The sequence below is a fragment of the Barbus barbus genome (assembly GCF_936440315.1).
Source record: "Barbus barbus genome assembly, chromosome: 28".
Classification (NCBI taxonomy): Eukaryota; Metazoa; Chordata; class Actinopteri; order Cypriniformes; family Cyprinidae; genus Barbus; species Barbus barbus.
In genome coordinates this window covers 9,735,856-9,749,115 of record NC_136756.1, presented here as the reverse complement: position 1 = coordinate 9,749,115, position 13,260 = coordinate 9,735,856, and the positions used below count along the sequence as shown (strand labels likewise).

General features: G+C 40.7%; 1 protein-coding gene across 1 annotated transcript in view; it reads right to left on the bottom strand.

The window, feature by feature from the left end:
• The window catches only part of LOC306848763 (adhesion G protein-coupled receptor A2-like), a gene marked incomplete at its 5' end in the record, with an annotated part of 101,311 nt that extends 91,844 nt beyond the window's left edge, over positions 1-9,467 (bottom strand). Inside the window, one exon of the mRNA XM_079383508.1 lies at positions 9,238-9,467. Within this exon, the coding sequence (XP_079239634.1) occupies positions 9,238-9,467 (230 nt within the window). The remainder of the gene's footprint in view (positions 1-9,237) is intronic.
• Positions 9,468-13,260: the final 3,793 nt, after the last annotated feature.

Genomic DNA, 13,260 nt, shown 5'->3' with positions numbered 1-13,260 from the left:
AAAGAAGCATTAGCATTGAGGTATTTTACATGCTAGTGTACTACTACTACTACAAAAAAAATCTTTTAGTAGTAAATGTTTAAAATTTACAAGCCTTTTCATTACGGAAAACAGATAAAAAATATTCATGACTCATCTTGTTCGCAGGGGCATGTACTCAAATGTGTCCAATCAAATGCACCCTAGAATGAGGATGCCCCTCCCCCAATACCACAATTAGCATTAGAAAAGTCAATTGTGGTTTTATTAGTCTGTTATAAGCCTAAAAGGCTCTGTTGGCAATTTATTTATTTTTTTCCAAAAAGTCAGATAATGGCACAACAATTTAAATGAAACATAAGAAATTAGTCTGAGATATCATAATTTTAACCCTTCTAAAACAAATAAGCACAGATTATTTACATGGTAAGTACTAAGTTACACATGCCATTGGAGTACGTCTCTCCACTTTTTAGTGTCCACCAGCAATTTGGGTGGTCCGAATACAAGGCTAAATGGCTGCTATGTCCCTTTTATATTTACCTGCATACAGTATGTTATCTTTTCAGTGAGGTACTTCACTTGATCGTCCATTATAGATGTGAGAGGACGTGCAGCTGATAAAAAGCGAAAGTACTTTCAGGTTAGTGTGCAATATGCATACATGGTGTAGACAGTGTGTGGGAGTGATGAGGCTGAGACTATTGGTTAATTGGTAACACTTTAGTTTATTATTCTGCATGACCATATTTTAGATCCCTAGGTCCACATATCTAAACTGCCTTACTAACTATTAAGTAGAAGTTTATTAAGGTTTATAATTGTAGTTAATAGTGAGAATTGGTCTCCAAACTAAAGTGTGGTCAGTTATTTTTATCCATAAGCCTGTACTGCCTGTGTGACATCAGAGGAATAGGAAATATGTTTCAGAGAAAGTAGAAATTATTACATTTTGAACAAAAACTAAAATCAATTTTGATTTCATGTTGCAGAATCTCAAGAACCTATAATGTCACATCAAGAACATTTTTTAATCTACAAAGATGGTTTGTTATTTAACCTGAAAAATATATTATTCTAATATGATGATTTGCTGCCCAAGAATAATTTCTTATTGTTATCAATGTTAAAAAACTTTGTGTTGCCTAATATTTTTGTGGAAAGTATGATACACAACCATTTAAAATGTAAGTAAGATTTATTTTACAATGAAAAAATAATACTTTAAAGGGGTCATCGGATGTCCATTTTCCATGATTCTTTAGGGTCTTAATGAAAAGTCTATAACATACTTTGGTAAGAATTTCTCAATGCTAGTGTAAAAAAACACCTTTTTTACCCTGTCAAATTCAGCTCTGTTTTCAGTAAGCCATTCTAGTCCATGTTGCTTTAAATGCTAATGAGCTCTGCTGACCCTGCCCCTCTCTTCCGTGGCGAGCAGTATTGTTTACTTTAGCCAACGAAACTAGCTAACTAACAAGTTATTAGGAAAGGCAATTTGCAAAGATTCATAAAAACCGTAATACTCACTTCTTCTGTAGGTGAGGCTGGATCACGAATGATTCGAGCGAACATAGACGCATTTAGGCAGATCGGGGATCAGCGCGTTCCCTTCAAAATGAAAGTAACGTTAATCCTCTGCATTTTCAGCGGCTCAGATGTCGGGAGTAAATGACGACTGCTATATTCATTATTATATCCAACAACAAAACACCTCAATCGCTCAATCGGAGATGTTCTTGTTTTCCCCTGCACCGGAGTCGACACAATGGCGGACAGCTCACTCAGGGCGGGTCTAAGGTAAGATGGCCTTGTCAATCAACTATTGTGGGAGTGGCCTGTACAGAACTACGTCATTCTGACAGGAATCTCAGAACAGCCTGATTTGAGAAAGGGGATTTTAAAATAGGGATTTAAAAAAAAAAACATTGGGTGGATTTTTATCATTACAGGATGGATGTGTACACACACTTCCAACACACATTTACGTTCAAACAACCTGTAAAGTGAATTTTACATCCGATGACCCCTTTAAGCAAGCATGCATTACATTGATCAGTAAAGACATTTATAATGTTACAAAAGTTTGTTACTAATAAACTAATATATAGACTATATAATAATATAATATACTAATGTGACTAATATAAATTAATGATGTTTTTAACTTTCTATTCAAAGAATCCTGACAAAACATGGTTTCCACAAAAAAAATATGAAGCAACAAAGACTACTGATGATAAGAAACATTATTAATTACTGAGCACCAATAATAATTCATAAGAATGATTCCTGAAGCATCACGTGACACTGAAGACTGTAGTCAAAATTCAGCATTGCCATTACAGCAATAAATTGCATTTTAAAATACATACAATAGAAAACTGTTATTTACAATTGTAATAATATTTCACAATATTACTGTTTTTACTGTATTTCTGATCAAATAAAAGCAGCCTTGGTGGGCATCTTTCAAGAACATTACCAAAAAGTTGGGAATAATTACGATTGTTTTTAGTGTATACTGTATATAAACACACACGTACACATTTATATATTCTGATAAATACTTATGCACTCTCATGAAGCAATACTCAGACTGTCTAGACTCTCATTACACTCTCTCACTCTTTCCCATCTCATTCCTGCTCAACAGATAAACAAACATTCAACTAAAATTACTCTCCTTCACCCCCTCGACTCCATCTCATTCTCTCATCTTCTGTCCTTTCCTTGATCTCTACCTCTATTTCACACTTTCCACTTCTTTACCTCCTCTCTCTCTCTCGGTCTCCCTCCCCCTCTATCAACTCAGTCACTGTGCAGCCGCACATAATTAGCTCTAAACAGCGCACTGCTCTCCCCCACATCTGGAAAGAGTTTAGGCATGGCAGTTTCCTACCAGGACAGCTAAATATTTAGGTTCAGACTCACTGTGTATGGATGAACTCATGATAGAGGGGTGGAGAAAGAGAGCGAGAGGAAAGAGAGGGTGCGTTTACGTAGAGAGGAGGAGAAAGTGGAAAAATGGCCATTTATGGTAAATATATTGGGCTTTATACCACAAAGTAGCACCAAATTACTTGTATATTCCAACGGTATGCGCTAATATAGAGAGGATTTATGAGTAATTTGGGATGCAATGGAAACCTGGAGAAGGCTGACGTGTGGAACAGCATCAAACAACACAAACGCGCACACGCACAAAGAGCGATCAGTTACCCGCAGAGGTCAAAGCAGTTAAACTCTAGTTTACAAACTCTAGCCACAAATCCTCTGCCGAGCTGCCTGACAAACAACTAGAAGCAGCCAATGAAATGCTCTCGCCGAACAAACCGCATCTCTCCTGCTCCTAACAGAGCACTTCGGGTGATTTACAGTTTTGAATATATTTGAAAGAAGGCCAGAGGCGAAGTGTGGAGAGTAAAGAAACAGAAGAATCAGTCGGAGCTGTGGCCTAGCGGTTAGCACACGTGTTCCGACACATTGAGCTGTGCGGCGCTAAGTTTCAATCCAGCTCATATTGTATCCTAATACCACTTGCGTCTTCTTATTTGCATTTGTTATGCTCACTCTAATACGGACTGACAATAAAATGGCAAAAAGACCAAAAAAAAATAACAAAGAAATCAGAAGATAAGTAGAAACAAAAAGAAATATACTTACATTCAAAAGTATCAGTAAGATTTTTTATGTTTTTTTTTTAAACAAGTATCTTATACTCATCCAACCTGCTTTTATTTAAGCAAAAATACAGTAAAAATAGTAATATTGCGGTGGCAAAGCTGAGTTTTCATCAGCTGCTCTTTAGTGTCACGTGATCCTTCAGAAATCATTCTAATATGAATGTCACTTCACAATTAATATGCTCATTTATAATCGATTTTGGAAGCAGTTGTGCTGCTCAATATTTTTTTGGAATCTGTGATACGTTTTTCAGGATTCTTTGATGAATAAAACGTTAAAATGAGCAGCATTTATTCAAAATAGTAATCTTTTGAAACAATTAAAGTCATTATTATCAATTTTTATCAATTTAACATATCCATGCTGAATAAAAGTAACACTGAAGACTGAAGTACTGGCTGACGAAAATTCAGCTTTGGATCGCAGGAATAAATTACAGTTTAAAATATACTTAAATAAAAAACTTGCAATAATATTTCACAATATTACAGCTTTTAAAGTATTTTTTTATCAAATAAATGCAGCCTGGATGAGCTTAAAACACTTCTTTAAAACACATTAAAATTATTACTGATCCCAAACATTTAAACGATAGTGTATATTGCTAAAGCAGGATTTGGACTTAAGTGTGTAATCTGCACCGCCACTATTCACTGACTCATTCAGGCTACGTTCAATAGATGAACAATAAGGAAGGAGAATATGATTTTGGGTAATTACTGAGGTCACTCCCCATATTTTCCATCTCCACCAATAAGATTAAGGGATGCCATCTGCTTATCTAACCTAATCAGCTGAGGAATGCCAGATGTTGTGTCGCAGGCCTACAGCTGGTCCAAAAGATAACCTTTACCAAAATGACTGACCTCAGAAATCACATTCTGACCTCTTAAGGCCTGTCTGTTTAGCTAGAGTTGGTCAGATCACAGAACACATGACCACTTATTTATGGTTAGAGCTAAAATGATTGTAACAATGAGTTTATCAGTGTCACATTACTCTGTAAAAAAAATGCATATGATAATATGATATACGATACTGAATATTCTGTTGTGTGACTTCACTACCAAAACACTGATTGCACTACCCATAATTCCCCTTCTTTGTCTGCACAGTAATGACAGAGACTGTATAAGGTGAAAGACGCAAACAACTCTTAGGTAAAAGAATGAGATAAATCATAATACTTAATATGCTGGTGTTGCAAACAAGTCGGGCAAACCATTTAATCAAGTCCGTCCTGATTGGCATTGTTCAAATGACATACAGTATATCATGAAATGACTGTGCAGTATTTCTAATAGGGTGCTGCAGTGATTACATTTTTTTGTTGGTATACCCTGATTCCCTCAACAAAAACCCAATAGCTTTTATCTTTTGGATTATTGCAGAAAATAAGCTCTGTGACCAACAAAAATGTGTGACTCTTTTACATGTTTTGTTCATCATGACAGTCTTAAAAACATAACAAAACTTTGATGAATTTTGAACCCTTAACACAAGCACCAGAAGTAAAATGATAAAAGAAGCCTACAAAGGAATTACACCATGGTCACATGACTTCAACATCACCACCATTAAGCTTTGATCCAACAACTCTTACGATTTATATTTAAAAAACATTTTCCTGAGAGTTTGAGTAAGAATGGTTTGTATAATTATAAACACATTGATGCCATTAAAGTGGACTAGTGAGCAGTGTTGGGGTAATGCATTACGAATAACGTGAATTATGTAATCAGATGACTTTTTTCAAGTAACTAGTGAAGTAACACGTTATTTCAAAGCAAGGTACTTTGTTTTCCTATTTATTCACTGAAACCTCTCCTGTCCTCATGTTGAGAGAAATTGGGAGTGAGGTGCAGAAGCACTTCCTTTAGCGTGAGGCTTATTAATTCCACTCTTGGTGAGAAAGGGCCTGTTGCCAAATTTAGAACTTTTGGGTTTTCTGTTATTAAAAATAAGGAAGCCCAGCCCAGGTGACAAAAAGTAATGCAAAAGTAACATAATGCATTGCTTTCCATAAAAAGTAACTAAGTAACGCAATTAGTTAAGTTTTTATGGAGTTATGCAATATTGTAATGCATTACTTTTAAAAGTAAATTTTACCCAACATGGCGCGTGAGTAGATGGGTTTACCTTTTCGGGTTAATGATGTTTAATGTCTCTGACAACCTCTGTAGTCCAATTTAGCCACTTGTTAGCAACTGCCTTTTTCCAGGTTTTGGCCTACAAAAAATACATCATCCTTTCAGCACTCTATGGCCGCATTTACATTAAGTTCAAGTGACCCAAATCCATTTAGTTTTTTCCCCATGTGGCACGGGATCAGATTTGACCCACGAACATGTGAGCAGGAAAAAAACACACAGATTCCATTGTTCTCAGATCGGTTTCAGGCATCAATCATGTGAGGAAATAAATCTGATATGAATTGGATACAAACATTTGCTTCTGCCATGTAAGTGGACAGTTCAGATACTCCCTGTCAATGGAAGTCACTGAAAAGCGAAAAGCGACGATGGTGAATTACCTTAACTCAGGTGTACGCTTTTCCGGGTCATTACATTTACCTTGAGTTGTTTCACCAAGTGTAAAGAGTAACTGCAGATACAAAATATGGGTCACAATTAAAAGACAATAAGTAAGTCGTGACGTATGTAGTGACAATGTAAGCTGGTCCTCCAAAAATCTGATATAGTCAACAAATCAGAATTGAGCATGTAGAACTCCAGTGTAAATGCAGCCTATTAGGCACTGAATGAAATACCCATTAACAGATCAGCCAAAAAAACTGCCTCTGGGTCCTCAAAAGGCAAATTGTTCATGACAGAGTAGAAATAGAACAATCAGTTTAGAAATTGCAATAATTTTTTGTGGGATTTGCTCAATTTATGGCACCATTACTGTCAGATTTATCTTTGACTTGAAATATGAAATCTTTACAAGCAGTTTAGGAGCTATTCCCATTCCAGCAGATAAAGTTGCCAAGATGGCCACCACGCGCGTGAACTGAATTTCCTCATAGTGGCTTTGGCACCGATCACCTCTACTAGAACTATTTTATACCAGCATTTCACAATTTGTCCTGGTGAGTTAGAGAGCAGCAGGAGATAAGAGTGGGAAAGAGACAGATGATGTATCCCGGAGTGCACCTGGGATGCTGTCTGGACAATCCAAAGGAATGTCCGCGAAAACAACAGCATTAACACAACATTCTGCAGCTAGAAAGGCAAAAGACAATCCTGAGAAACAGTCGGATCGACTACCCTGAAAAACACCCAACTAAACTAGTGCTGAGCACAGCATTTTCATTAACCGTTACTCATTTTCCCTTCGGGGGGCAGGAGACTATGAATACTCTACTTCTAACACACAAAGCCTCATAAAAGTGCCACACAGTGTGCTTTCCACATGTTTGGAAAACAAATAAACGATGCTAAGAGGTGCAAAGGCTCATGTGAGCTTGTCTCCAACCGCCTCCGTCGTCTGCCACCCAGCCTACTTTTGCCCCCTTCCTATCTTTTTTTCAGTCCATTTCCTCTAGTTTCACAGAGGCAATGTGTTGTGCAGATGTGAGCGGTTATTAAGCAGAACCACTAGCCTCTTTAAATGGAGTCCTGGCTACCCTGGGCCTCCTCCTCCGAGGGAACCAATCCTCGGGCTGCATACTCCTCTCATGGGCTTGGTCGCGGCGTTTCGAGTGCTTTTAATGTTTATGTTTTTACGACAGCCATGTGCAGGCGAATTCTGCTCCTGCTGGGAAGGGGAGCAGAAGGGCATCACGGGAAGGCAGGAGTTCTGAGACGGCAAGTGTTTAATTCTTGCTTTTCCACACCAATTTTCAGCCGGATACTACCAAGGACGTTGGACGGCTGCACGAGCGTCCATGTCAAGAAACAGACGAAAAATAGCGCTCTCCTCACCAAAACAAATACACATAGCTCTAGACTGATCTCCCTTGTCTCACACCGGGATTAAGTGCATACTTTGTCCGACAAGTATTTCGTACGGGCGCCCAAAGACCCACAGACCTGCTCTCAAGTACTATAATAGTCATCAAGATTAACAGGTAATAACACAATAGGTCATAACTAGATACAGCCACACTTTGGAGTGGGTTTAGCTTCCTTCCTGCACAGACAACACGAATATGGTCCATTATGAACAGACTGGGATATTACAGCACTGGGAAAGGAAGGAGACGGACGGCCATTAAAGTGCACAGATATGGGGGGGCTTCTTTTTATTCTTTTTTAGCATGGGCAAGTCAGCTGAAGGCTTGAGGGTGTGTGTGTGTGTGTGTGTGTGTATGGGGTGGGAAGGATGCGTACAAGAAGCACATCTCCTTTGCTTTTGGATGAAAGGTATGTGTAAAATGACAGGGATTTGACAATACGTCAGCACTGAGTTCTGCAACAAGCTCCTCTTCAGTGCTTCAGTCTGATCATATTTTTCACCTCATTTCTCATCTTTTGCTGAAGGAAAATACATGTAAAGGAGCTGGTAATACAGTATGTAAACAATGTGTCTAAGTAGTGTGTGATCGTATTTCGAGATATTCAAAGCCATTTTTTTATTTCTGATGCTGGTCAAAATTTGTAACAGTGCATAAAAACAGATGCTCTGTTCTTGGTACAGTAGTTACCATAAAATATTGTATTACGGCTGTGAGGTTGGCCAACTGTAAAACTACGTATGAAATGCACACTGTATGAATGAACTGAAAAATGTAATTATTTCATCAAATAATCAGTTGCACTTTAAACAAATATTATTAACATTTAAAAGAATCAGTGCAATGCATTACAGCAACTCTGTTGCACTGAGATGTGCTCTTATTTGTCAGTACAGTTGCTTAATCATTTGTTTTTAGAATATATAAAATTTTAATAAGGGCTACACCTGTCCCCAACCAATGAATACTAATCTAAATGTCTGAATAAAAGTCTTTCTTATTTTAAGAATATAAATTTTACTGTAAATGTTGCTTATATCACAATATGGACATATATTTTAATTAATTAATGAGTTGCAAAGAGAAAAACTGTTACAGTTCCCCCTGGACTCCCCATATAGAGTTACATTTTGACAGCTGCTCAAAGCTGCTGTCTATTAAGATCTTGTAGTCACCATAAAGGGTCAGAACTTTGTCTTTGTCAGTAATGCCAGTTTACATCTTCATGCCCACCGTTGCTGTCACAATTGCTGATTTTATGGTAGATGCTAGACATACACTGCCTAATCAAGGCCATATCACTGTCTCATTCGCTAAAGTCCTGCATCTTCAAAGATTTGTTCAAAATCAATTACTTGAAACTTGTGTTTTGGAGAATTTTGGTTATAAGTTTATATTCAAACAACAACACATCCCAGATCCCACTACAAACTCAGGTATAATTTACTGCACAAACCATGCATGAAGATTTGGGTCACAAATGTAACACAAACATGATCTTAATGTAATTATATTGACTTGGTAATCTCATTAGTCGAGTTGCCAATTTGTTGTTTTCGTGTAATACGTAGGCTGTAACATTGCTAAAGAGAGTAAATGAATAAAATACTCACAGAGAGACGGTCTTGTTGGGAAGCAGACTGACTTCGGGCGTTTCAGTCAGCTCCTTCCCAACGCAGCTCACTTTCCTCCGCGCCCCGGGCGCAGTGTGAGCTTTACCGCGGTCATCTGCGCAGCTGCAGCCGCTGGAAAGGAGCTCCGGACAGCCTGCTGAGACTCTGTGAAGCAGCAGCAGGAGAAACACACGAACCCAAAACGGGATGCGGGCGCAGGGTCCCGACATTGTCCCCCCACACTATCAACTGTGCCGTCCCAGGTCAGCCCATGACATCAGGGCACAAGCTTTTCTGGCTGATAAAAACTTGAAGTATCAATGCTGAGAAACACAGTTACTCCTTTCCAAGGATGAACGGATAGATCACCACGTTAGTCTGCAACACTCTCTCTCTCTTCTGTTAAAACATGACAGGTCTCCTGTCACCGATGCAGTAAAATATATCCATCATGTCTTATTTCCATCATGCATTTTCTTTCCTCCATGTCCCAAATAAAAGCGAAGGAGCACTTTAAAAAACTTTACGCATGTGACGAGCGCAAACGAGCGACGCGCAGAAATGTCACTTTGTCGCCTTTCATAAGGAAAGTGAATTTGTTACTCCTGTGCTTTTGAGCGCACCGCAATTACGATTCTTCAAAGCAGCTGTTTTCCATGCTTTTTCCAGGAGTATTTCACAGAAAAATGCTATTTGATTTGACAAAAAGTCCCAGTCGCGCATCAGCAAACATGACGCGCTGCGGCTCCGGTGCGCTCCGGGGTCCGTGTGGAGTCAGTCACAATCTGATTTTGAATAACGGTCCCGATCTTAATTCCAGGACTCTGGCGCTTTTCCTCTGCCATCCTGTCACACTCACATTCAGCTCCAGCCTGAGTGCGCACCTTCCTCTCCCGGAGCCGCGCGGTCCTAGCGCAGCCAATTTCATGCCACCAATTTCAGTCTACTTATCAGTCCCTCCAGGATTTCACGATTTGTTTTTGTGTGATTTTTGCGATCAAAATAACTTATTTTGTGGTGGTAATTTCCATAAATTTGTGACAAATTTGCGATTTTTTTTTTTCTTTTAAATTATGATATCACATTTACCAAATTAACTCAAGTGAAATCACCTTTATTTGTATAGTGCTTTTAACAATACAGATTGTGTCAAAGTAGCTTTACAGTATGAAATAGGAAAATAGTGTGTCGGTAGTGCAGGACAATTGTAAACACTCAATTTTCAGTTAAAGGTAACGAGACATTGCTATGGGAAATACCTTCTCCTCGAATACTATAGTATACTAAAGCCTTATTGAATCACACCAGTGAAACTGGCCAATGGCGTTCAAGCGCGCGAAATATGAGTGGGAATCCCACTCTATGTAAGGCAGTGCTTGTACTTCATTCATTTAAAATCTTTGACTAAAACAACTTGGCATTCTAAGATCCTGAGTTCGGTGACACAGCAATAAGAGTGATGTCTCGTTCCCTCATTTCGGGGAACCGAGGTTATGTGAGTAACCGAGAGCGTTCCCCTTCAATTCGGTCACTCTACTTTGCTTTGGGAACGTACAGTATAAAATCCAGCCGTGTCAAAGCGATTTAGCCTGGCTCGACTAAGTATGTCAAGTTTCACATTCGGAGCCGTAATGAGAGTAAACACAGCTCAAGTCTACAGGACCTAGTCGAAACCATGTAAAACTCAGGGGTGGCAACTACACGATGCCACGTCACACCAGGGGTGAAGTTAACTCCGGTGAAACAGAGAATGTGAAATGGTGGCGGCTTTAGCGCTTTTGCATATAGATTAGTTGAAATTGTTTAATTTCAATGAAATCATGTGTTATGATGCACGGCCGTAGCGGTGCTCAATAAGCAGAGTATGATGGTAAACAAGTCCTAAAAGACGTGGTGAACTATATCAAAACATTGTGATAAACTGTTAGGGACAGCATTGAATTGGTGGTGCATCAATACAGGGTGTATACGACCTAGTCGAAACCACTGATACACATCTCAGATCATAGCTGAGGCTGAGTAGGCGCGTGCGCTGCTCGCACTGACAGCACATGCGAGGCAAACGACGACACATCTAGGTTATAAAACCTCGCGAAAGTGCTGGGTGACAACCAGCCTGCTGCTGTACAAATGTCCTGAATAGACATGCCATTTGCCCAGGCCCAGGATGACGCGAGTCCGTGGGTTGAGTGGGCCTGAACCCCTATCGGATATTCCGCACCCTTAGAGCTGTAAGCCAAAGCAATTGCGTCGACAATCAAGTGTGACGGCCTTTGCTTGGACACAGGTAGTCCTTTTGTGCATCCACCAAAACATACAAATAGCTGCTCCGAGAGTCTGAACTGTCTAGAGCGCTCGATATAAGTACGCACCACACGTACAGGGCACAGCAGGAGTGTATTAAGCAGCTCCATCCCGGTCGGTGTTTCGGGGCGGAAAGCAGATAGTGACCTCCGCTTTAAATGGAGTCGAAAGCACTTTAGGCACATATCCTTTTCTAGGCTTCAAGGTGAGTCTGCAATCACCTGGCCCAAATTCAATACACGAGTCGTCAATTGAAAGCGCCTGCAGGTCTCCAACTCGCATAACAGAGGCCAGCACGAGCAGCAGCGCTGTCTTGAGAGAGATCGCCCACAAGCTCGCTGATTGTATGGGCTCGAATGGGGGTCCCGTGAGAGCGTCAAGCACAAGCGCCAAGTCCCAAGTGGGTAGAGTAGAAGGGCGAGGAGGGTTCAGTCTTCTTGCTCCTTTTTAAAAATGGTATGATCAGGTCATTTCTGCCGATTGGGCGATTTTCGACGTGCGCGTGAAAGGCTGTTATAGCGGCCACATACACTTTCAATGTGGATGGCATACGACCACTATCAAATCTCTCTTGGAGGAAGGCAAGAATTATTGGTATTGAGCCCCATACGCACCAACTTGAAAAAACTCTCCATTTATGTGTGTAAAGACGCCTCGTGGAAGGAGCCCTAGCCTCAGAGATAGTGTTCAACACGCGCTGAGGAAGTGCATCTGTTACTGGCAAGCTCCGTCGAGTGGCCAGCCATGAAGGCTCCATGACTCCGGATTTGGGTTCCATATCGTTCCTTGTGCTTCAGAGAGGAGGTCTCTCTTCAGTGGGATAGTCCACGGGGTGCTACCAGCATCTCCACCAGTTCTGGGAACCACAGCTGATTGGGCCATTTCGGTGCCACTAACAGAATATATTCCTTTTCCTCTCTGATTTTGCAAAGCACTCGAGGCAAATGTTTCACTGGAGGAAAGGCATACTTGCGTACTTTCGGCCAGCTGTGAGCTAGTGCATCCACTCCCAGGGGAGAGTGTGTCAGTGAATAAAACAGCAGGCAGTGAGTGTTCTCCGCTGATGCGAAGAGATCCACCTCCAACCTGCCGAATACACACCAAATAATTTTGACTGTCAGAGGGTGTAATCTCCACTCCCTGTGGATTACTCCGCCCCTCGACAGTAAGTCCACGCCGTAGTTCAGGCGTCCAGAGACATGTACTGCCCGGATGGAGAGGAGGTGTCGATCTGCCCACAGAAGGAGGTCTCTCGCCAGCCGCAGCATTGGTCGCGAGTTCACACCTCCTTGGTGATTTATAACCGCTACCACTGTCATGCTGTCCGTCCTGATGAGAACGTGATGGTGAAGAATGTCTGGGATAAAGCACTCGAGCGCTAGGTGTACAGCACGGAGCTCCAGACAGTTTATGTGCCATGACTTCTCCGTTTCTCCGCTCCCCAGCCTGTGCTCAATGCATCTGTTGTAACATTCTTTCTCCTGATCACTTGGCCAATACGAACACCCCAGCGATACAAAGTCATATTGCGCCAAGGGGTCAGCATATGCAAACAGTTGTGCGTCACTTTGATGCGCAAGGTGCCCATGCGTCATGCGTTCTGTGGCACCCGGCTCTTTAGCCAGAGCTGAAGAGGTCGCATATGTAGGAGCCCTAGATTGCACACTGTCAAGGCAGCAGCCATCTGGCCGAGCGCCCTATGAAAGCAATTTAGGCGGG